The sequence below is a fragment of the Nannospalax galili genome, unplaced genomic scaffold (assembly GCF_000622305.1).
Source record: "Nannospalax galili isolate Female #2095 unplaced genomic scaffold, S.galili_v1.0 scaffold391, whole genome shotgun sequence".
NCBI lineage: Eukaryota > Metazoa > Chordata > Mammalia > Rodentia > Spalacidae > Nannospalax > Nannospalax galili.
The window spans coordinates 715,187-723,678 of record NW_008329323.1 but is presented as its reverse complement, the minus strand read 5'-3'; the positions used below and the strand labels follow the sequence as shown (position 1 = coordinate 723,678).

The 8,492-nt window shown below is 43.2% G+C and overlaps 1 protein-coding gene across 1 annotated transcript; it reads right to left on the bottom strand.

The window, feature by feature from the left end:
- Nucleotides 1-295: 295 nt before the first annotated feature.
- Nucleotides 296-1,243, bottom strand: LOC103736482 (olfactory receptor 10H1). The gene has a single exon (XM_008836003.1). The coding sequence runs from the start codon at nt 1,241-1,243 to the stop codon at nt 296-298; it is 948 nt and encodes a 315-aa protein (XP_008834225.1).
- Between the last annotated feature and the right edge of the window lie 7,249 nt (nt 1,244-8,492).

Below are 8,492 nucleotides of genomic sequence, written 5' to 3'. Positions count from 1 at the left end.
CCAGAGCTACACAGTGAGGACCCTGTCTCAAACCTCCATCCCCTAAAGATTACAGGTTTAGTATTGACAATGTGTCCTGTAGTAGGCAGGAATGGTCAAATATGATTTTTTTGCACATGGTTTAATTTCAAATAAATCCCAGATGTCAATGAACTCTTCTGTGTACACTCATATACATCTACAAAGGCTTTGTCAAACTGAAAGTATCCCATGTCAGGACATAGTGAAGGAGTATTAGCTCCAACAGTAGAAATTGGTAAACCAATTTAGTTATTTCCAAGGAATTTGTAGGTCATTAAATTTTCTCTGGATAGAGCTTGCTGAGGAAGGCCTTCTTCATGGTTACCTTCAGCTCCTTGTTCCTGAGGCTGAAGATGATGGGACTGAGGAAGGGTGTGAGGACTGTGTAGGTGATGCCCATCAAGGTGTCTCCTTCCAAAGACTTGGGGCCCTTGGGCTTGAGGTAGATGACAGAGGCAAAGCCATAGTGCACAACCACCACTGTCAGGTGGGATGCACACGTGGAAAAGGCCTTGTGCCGCCCCTCTGCTGAGGGTATCTTCAAGATGGCAGCCACAATGAAGGCGTATGAGAGGAGGATGAGGAGGAAGCAGCCCAGCAGGACAGTGATGCATACCAAGCCCACACCCTTGGCCACCACCAGTACATCCTCTCCACAGGCCAATTTCAACAGAGGTGGAACATGACAGAAGAAATGGTGGATCTCATTGGGTCCACAGAAGGTGAGGTTGAAAATGGCTGTTGTCACCATTGTGCCCACAACTGAGCCACCAACCCAGGACCAGGCGACCAAGCAGGCACAACCTTGAGGGCTCATGAGCACATTGTAGCACAGTGGGTGACAGATAGCCACATAGTGGTCATAGCCCATGATGGTGAGTAGGAAAGAGTGGGTGAAACCAAATGTGAAGGAGAAGAACATCTGGCTGGCACAGGCCAGGAAGGCGATGGAGTGCAGTGAGGAGAGCAGGTCAACCAGCATGTGTGGGATGATGGCTAAGGTGTAGAGGATCTCAGAGATGGAGAGGGCACACAGGAAGAGGTACATGGGTGTGTGGAGACTCTGTTCACTCCAGATGGTGACCATGATGATCAGGTTTCCCGACAGAGTGAAGAGGTACATGAGCAGGAACAGAAGGAAGAACATCAACTGAAGGTGAGGGAAGGTAGAGAAGCCAATGAGGATGAACTCAGTCACTCCTGAATAATTGGCTCCCTGCATGGAGGTGGTGCCTGAGGTGAAGTAGGGAGAGATCAACCACTAAATGGAGAAAGGTTATCAGTTTCCACCCTACCTGGACACAGCCAAGAGGCTGAGCCTGAGAGAATGTAAGAAGAGGCATTGATTTAGTTCCCATTGTTACATTTTATAATTTAATTCCATCATCATATTAATGAAGATGATTGTTTTGATCTCAGTTCTGGGTATCTTTGCCATACTCATTGAGAATACTGGAATGTTAAGCAAGTTGTCAAGATGAAACTGTTGAAACGGCCAATCCAAGAATTAAGAGCACAGTTGAACTGACTCCATAGAATCTATGACCCACATTTTCTATTTTTTTAAGGCAGTGTCTCCCTGTAGCCCCAACTGGCATGGAACTCACTGTGAAGACCTCACTGGCCTTGATCTCATAGAGATCAGTCTGCCTCTGCTTCTTAAGTGCTGGGATCAAAGCCGTGCACCACCACACATGGCATGATCCTCTATTTTGGATCCCCCAGTGAAACTATTCTTTCGTTGGTGCTTGGTTTCTCTGCCCTTTTACTTCTTTATGATAAATTCTGAATTTTCTCTTCAGCAGCTTCAGGTACTTGATGTTTATAAGTCCTTTGACCAGGTTCATCTCTAACTGCATTAACAGCTATCTAATGAGTCCTCTGAGATTATCCATGTGAGAATCAGATGTAATAAGCCATGTGGTTTTGAGTCCCCAAAATACTATGCTATTGTTTTCTACCTCCCTCAGTCTTATCCACAATGAGAGGATTTTTCTGAAGCAATCAGCCAGAAGGTAGAAGGTGGCAGGCCCAGCTTCACTCCCTACTTTGCCTACTATATTCCTTGAGTAAATTTCTTTACCTCTTTTTCTCTTCATGTGTCTCTCCACACTGCAGAGGTGTAAGGAGAAATAAATAAGTTTTTCTTAAATTTTCTTGGAAGATGCCAATTGAGGAGTTGTCACATATGATAACTTAAGTCAATATAAGTGTAAAAAATATGTGTAGGTTTTGCTTGATAAATAATCTGGTTTCAATGATATTTCAGTTTTTATATTAATTACTATCTTTTACTTATCTTCTGTAATAATTAGACAACATAAAGTATAAGACTTGAGCACTACTCTTTTTTCTGTTTTAAAAATGCTCACTTAATATCATTTTATTATTTATTTATTTATTGTCTTCTTGAGACAAGTCTCCCTGTCACCCCAGCTGGCCTGGAGCTCCATATGTAGACCAGGCTGGCCTCAGTCTCACAGAGATCTACCTACTTCTGCCTCCCAAGTGCTAGGATTAAAGGCGTGTGCCACCACACCTGGCTAGAATTATTTTTATACTTTATACTTTAAAATTTTTAGCATGCAAAGTACTAGGCTTCTTCATGACATTTTCATAAATATTTAGTTTTGGTTGAGCCTCCCCCATTTCCCTGGCCACATCCCCACTAAACCCCTCCAATTCTAGTATTCCCCTCTTCACTTACATAGCACACGTACTCTATTACTCTTCATACCCTTAAATCCTCTTTTTCCCTTCTCATGAGTCCCTTTCCAGTTTCCTGGAATCTACCTACACTTAAACCCAAATACATGCACACGCATAAAAATTAGAACCTGGGGTTGAGGAGATGGCTCAGCAGTTAAGCGTGCTCGCTGCTCTTCCAGAGGACCCAGGTTCAGTTCCCAGCACTCATTCCAGGCAGTGCACAGCTGCCTGTAACTCCAATACCAGGGGATCCAACATCCTCTTCTGGCCTGTTCAGGAACCTGCACACACACACGGTGTACATACATACACATGAAATAAAATAAAAAAATAAAATTTATAAAAATTAGATGCTGAGATTTCCATATGAAAGGGAACACAGAGTGTCTTTCTAGGTCACCTCACTTAATGTACAATAATATTTTTCAGTTCCATCAGTCTTCCTGAAATTTTCATAATTTTATTTTTCTTAATGGTGGAATAAAATTACATTGTATGTATGTGCCACATTTTTTTATTTGTCTTTATTTTTATTTTTATTGGCATACTGATAGGCATCTTGGCTAATTCTATTTCTTTGCTATTATGAATGGAGCAGCAATAAATAACATTATTAACTTTATTCTTGGTCAAGTAATTAAATTTCATAGCCTATGGAGCACATGAATTTATATTATATACATTGTGTGTGTGACAGAATTAAATCATCACCTCAATAACTTAGTATCCTTTTGTGTGTGTCTGTGTGTGTGGTATATGAGTGTGTTTTGTGTGATGTATCCACACATGTGTGCCTGTGTGTACTTGTGTGTGTCTGTGTACACATGCGGAGGACAGAGGAGGATGTCAGTTGTCCTCCCCTATCACTCTCCTTGGGCTAGGGTCTCTGACTGAACTTGGAACTTCTGTTTTCCCAGTAGACAGGCTAGCCAGCAAGTCCAGTGATCCTCCTGCCTCCACCCACCTCAGCACTGGGTACACACAGTCACATTTGGCTTCTTAATTGGGTGCTGGGAGTCAGAACTCAGGTCCATACACTTGCACAGCAAGTGCTCTTAACCTCTGAGTCATCTCCTCAGCTCCTTAACTTACTTTTTTAAAGGTTATTTTTTTTGCAGTGCCAGAACTTCATACATGATAGGAAGTGTTCCACTATTAAGTAACATCCCCACCTTCTTTTTTTATGGTGAGACTTTTGAAATTTGCTTTTTTTTTTGTAATTTTGAACCATATAATCCATTATTACTGAATATACTCACTTTGAAACGGTCTCAACACTTACTCCTTACCTCTATCTGAAACTTTTTAACCCATTGACCAACAAATCTCCATTCCCTGACTACCACCCCACCTGCTGTGCCCTGCTTCAAAAGATAGCTAAATGGCAAATTTTGTAATTTGTAAATTACTATAAATTTTTATAGTTATAACATACTGTAACAATCAATTTTAGACCTAGAGATTTAGCTCAGTGATAGACTGTTCAAGGCCTTGAATTCACTCCCCAGTGCTGAAAAAAAATCAATTAAAAAAAGACGGCTGTGCTCGGTATGGTGGCATACACCTTTAATCTCAGCACTCGGGAGCCAGAAGCAGGTGAATTTCTGTGAGTTCAAGACCAGCCTGATCTACATAGCAAATTCCAGGCCAGCTGAGGTTATAGGGAGACCCTGTTTCAGAAAGACCCCCCCCAAAAAAAAGTTTGTGAAACGACCTGAAAGAGAAGGAAGGTTTATTTTGGCTCACAATTTTATGGATTTCAGTCCAGTTGTCCTCATGGCTTTTGGGTGGTGACAGCATATCTTGTGGGGGAGGATGTATGTGAAACAGTGTGAAAGGAAGGTACAATGATCCCATAATTCCTTGTAGGGACATTACCCCACACCTAGAACCTCCTGCTAGGCCCCAATTCCTAAAATCTCTACTTATCTTCTAATAGTGCCATGGACTGGTAATCACAACTTTAACATATAGAACATTTCAGGTTGAAATTATAGCAAGGTAGATATCTTTTATTATTACTACTACTATTATTATTCATATTTGTGTTTGTGTAGATGTCACTTGTGTGTGGCTGTCACATGTAAGTGCCACTTGTGTGTGGGGTGCCTGCAGAGGCCAGAGAGGGTGTTGAATCCCTTGGAGTTGGAGTTATAGGCAGTAATGAGCCACCCAATGTGGATGCTGGAAGCTGAACTTGGATCCTCTGAAGAGCAACAAGTGCTCTTAACCACAAAGCCACGTTTTTTTGTTTTGTTTTTTGCAGTCTGCAGTGAATGTCCTCTTACATCAATCTCATCAAGTACTGATTTCATCATGGGAAATCACCTTGGTAAGTGAAGACTGTGTTCCCCAAATATACGAGTTTTTAGTTTCTTGATCTCCCTCTGTCCTAGTTTGTTTCTTCATTGCTGTGACAAAATACTCTGACCAATACTAACTTGGGAAGGAAAGGGCTTATTTAATTTACATTTCCCAGGACACAGTTCAGCAGGGAGCCCAAGGTAGGAACTCAGGACAGGAACCTGGAGGCAGGAGCTGGAGCACTGGCCATGAAGGAATGCTGCTTACTGGATTGTTCCCCTGTCCTCTGCTCAGCCTGCTTTTTTATATAACATAGGCCCACCTGCCCAGGGGTGGCACCACCCGCAGTGGGGTGGACCCTCCCACATCATTCAACAATCAAGAAGGTGCCCCATGGACATGGCCAAAGGCCAGTCCAATGAAGGCAATTCCCCAATTGAGGCGCCCTCAACCCAGGTGTGTCAAGTTGACACTAAAGCTATCCAGCACAATTGACCCCTTGTCAACTTGACACACAAATATATCACTATTAAACCATAATCTTTCCGATTCTTGTCCCCAAGATATGATGTTAACATTGATATCACAACATGACAGTACACCTTAAAAGCCCCACAGTCCTTAAAAAATCCAAACACTTAAAAGTCCATAGTTTCTTTAAAAGTCTCTTAACTGTGGGTAGGCTTCTGTAAAATCCAAAACAAGTACTGTCTTATTTCAAAGGGAAGAATTGGGCACACCTAAGCAAAACCAAAGTCCACCAAAGTAGCTTGATGCTGGACATCTGGGATTCACTCACAATCTTCTGGGCTCTGAAGGGTTCTGGCAACTCCACATCTCTGACTCTGCCATCCACAGCACAGGCCAGCTCCATTCCATACCTACTGCTGTCCTTGGTGGTCATCCCATGGTCCCGGCATCTCCAAAAAGCTGAGGTCTCCACTGAAACTGAGGCTACACCTTCACCAATGGCCTATTCTTTCCTCTTGGAGTGCAAAGCCTCAGATGATCTCCATGACCCCTTCAGTCCTGGGGTCTTCACTGCAACTGAAGCTGCACTTTCACCTATGGCCTTTCCTGGCCTCTCAGGGTGCCAAGCTTCAGCTGCTCTCTGTGACCCCTTCATTCCTTCAACACCAGAACCATGCAGGACACTCTTACACATTACCAAGTCCTGCTTCCAGATTGACATAGAGGCTGGGGTCCCCTCTGTGTGCTGACCCTGAGGAAATATCTCCCAAAAGACTTCATCACAGTGATGCTGGTCTCTTGTTACTTACAGCTAATTTTTCAGCCCCAGTTAACCAGCATCAATTGTCCCAGTAAAGCAAAGGTTTTACTTCAGGTTCTTGTCTCTTCTTAATCACAGCTGATTCTTCAGCCACAGCTGACCAGAACCCACAGATTCTCAATCCAAAATCTCACTCAAACAGCCCTAATAGCCTTGCTTCCCTTTTAAGCTTCACAAGCCAGGCCTCCATTTCCCACATCTCTTTCAACATAACTGTTCCAAGCTCCACAGCAACAAACTCTAAGCACTCCATGGCTTTTCTAGCCCAAAGTTCTAAACACTTCCACAGTCCTCCCCAAAACACCAAGGTCAGGTCTGTCACAGCAATATCCCACTCTCTGGTACCAATTTCTGTCCTAGTTTGTTTCTTCATTGCTGTGACAAAATACTCTGACCAGTACTAACCTGGGGAGGAAATGGTTTATTTAGCTTACATCTCCCAGGTCACAGTTCAACAGGGAGCCCAAGGTAGGAACTCAGGGCAGAAACCTGGAGGCAGGAGCTGGAGCAGAGGCTACGAAGGAATGCTGCTTACTGACTCGTTCCTCTGTCCCCTGCTTAGCCTGCTTTTTTATATAACATAGGCCCACCTGCCCAGGGGTGGCACTACCCACAGTGGGCTGTGCCCTCCTATGTAACTCAACAATCAAGAAGGTGCCCCATGGATATGGCCATAGGCCAGTCCAATGAAGGCAATTCCCCAATTGAAGCTTCCTCAACCCAGGTGTGTCACGTTGACAACAAAGCTATCCAGCACACCCTCCTTGGAATAATTTGAATATTTCCCCTACTTCTGGGTTAGCAACTTGCTGTCACTCCAAAGATGGTAGTTCCAACAGCTTCATGCGGTCCTACCCCTCTGAAGTCATGGGGGTGAATGGTGTTTGGAAACCAGTCTTCAAGAAGAAACTGAATGGGTGACACCAAGGCATATGGACTGTGCTGACAAGCCTTCCATAGTTCCTCAATGTCTGGAGCAGGAATTTTTTAACCCAGGAATATTGAATTTGGGACCAAATAATTTGTTCTGTTACCTTGTGGGGTATTTAGCAGTTTCTCTGTTCTCTACCACCTAGATTCCAGAAGATTCTAACCAACTGTGACAAGAAAAATGTTTCTGTACAACACCAATGTCTCCATAGGGTGAATAAAACACTTTTTTTCTCATTGAGAACCCCTGGCCCACAGCATACAGTTACCTCATTGTCACTCTAATTCTGCAAGGGTCTCCAACTTACCCTTCTCCACTCAACAAATGCTTGTTTCTCTTTAAGACACAGCTTCAGTGTCACCTCCTCTGTGCAGTCCCCCCATGGACATTTTCTTCCCCAAACAGATTTAGTCACTCCTTACTAAGTGACTATAATATCCCTAGCTTATGACTTGATCATGGGGTTCATGAACCTGCATCATTTTGGAGCCATGTGTCCCTGGAATTGGGTTTTGAGTTCTTAACATCAGTGACTGATGTAACTGTGGTTCAAGAATAGTTGCCTTTTAAAAATTTGTCCTTTGTACCAAACAATGGGCTCAGCACCACTCATGTAGTTCTAGAGTCTTTTCCCTGGCATTGGGAAGTTCCTGTTGTGCTACTTCTATGTAGAATGAAGCATCTGATTCTCACACAGAGCTTGTCACTTTCCCGAAGTAGGGCAACTGTGGAGCAAAGGGGCCACCATTCAAACTTAAGTCTGATCAACCACAGAGTTTTTCTTTTCCTGACCTCTTGTTACAACTCATCACTTACTGGTTAGTGAAAATCAGAGGCTATTCTGAAGTCAGAAATATCCCCCTCTGTGGCTGGACATGACCATTTTTACTACTTCTGTCATCAATGACCCCAACAAATGACAGAAAGAAAGACATCTGAGGTGAGAGTTGATCAATCTGGGAGAATGTGGCTGAGCTCCATTTGTATGGTGGGACTCAGATGCCACTAAAGGGACACATGTTTGTTGAGGAAAATGCAGAACTGGGGAGACAGTGAAAGATCTGTTGTTTTCAGGGAATGGTGAGGGCAGAGGAAGGAGAAAGAAACAGTGCAGAGTATTTTAAAGGTAGTGAATATGCTGTAGGTTGTAATGGTTAACATGCTATTATGCAATCATCCACACTTGGGAATGTGTAACATCAACAGTTACCCCTGATATAAACATGGATTTCTGGA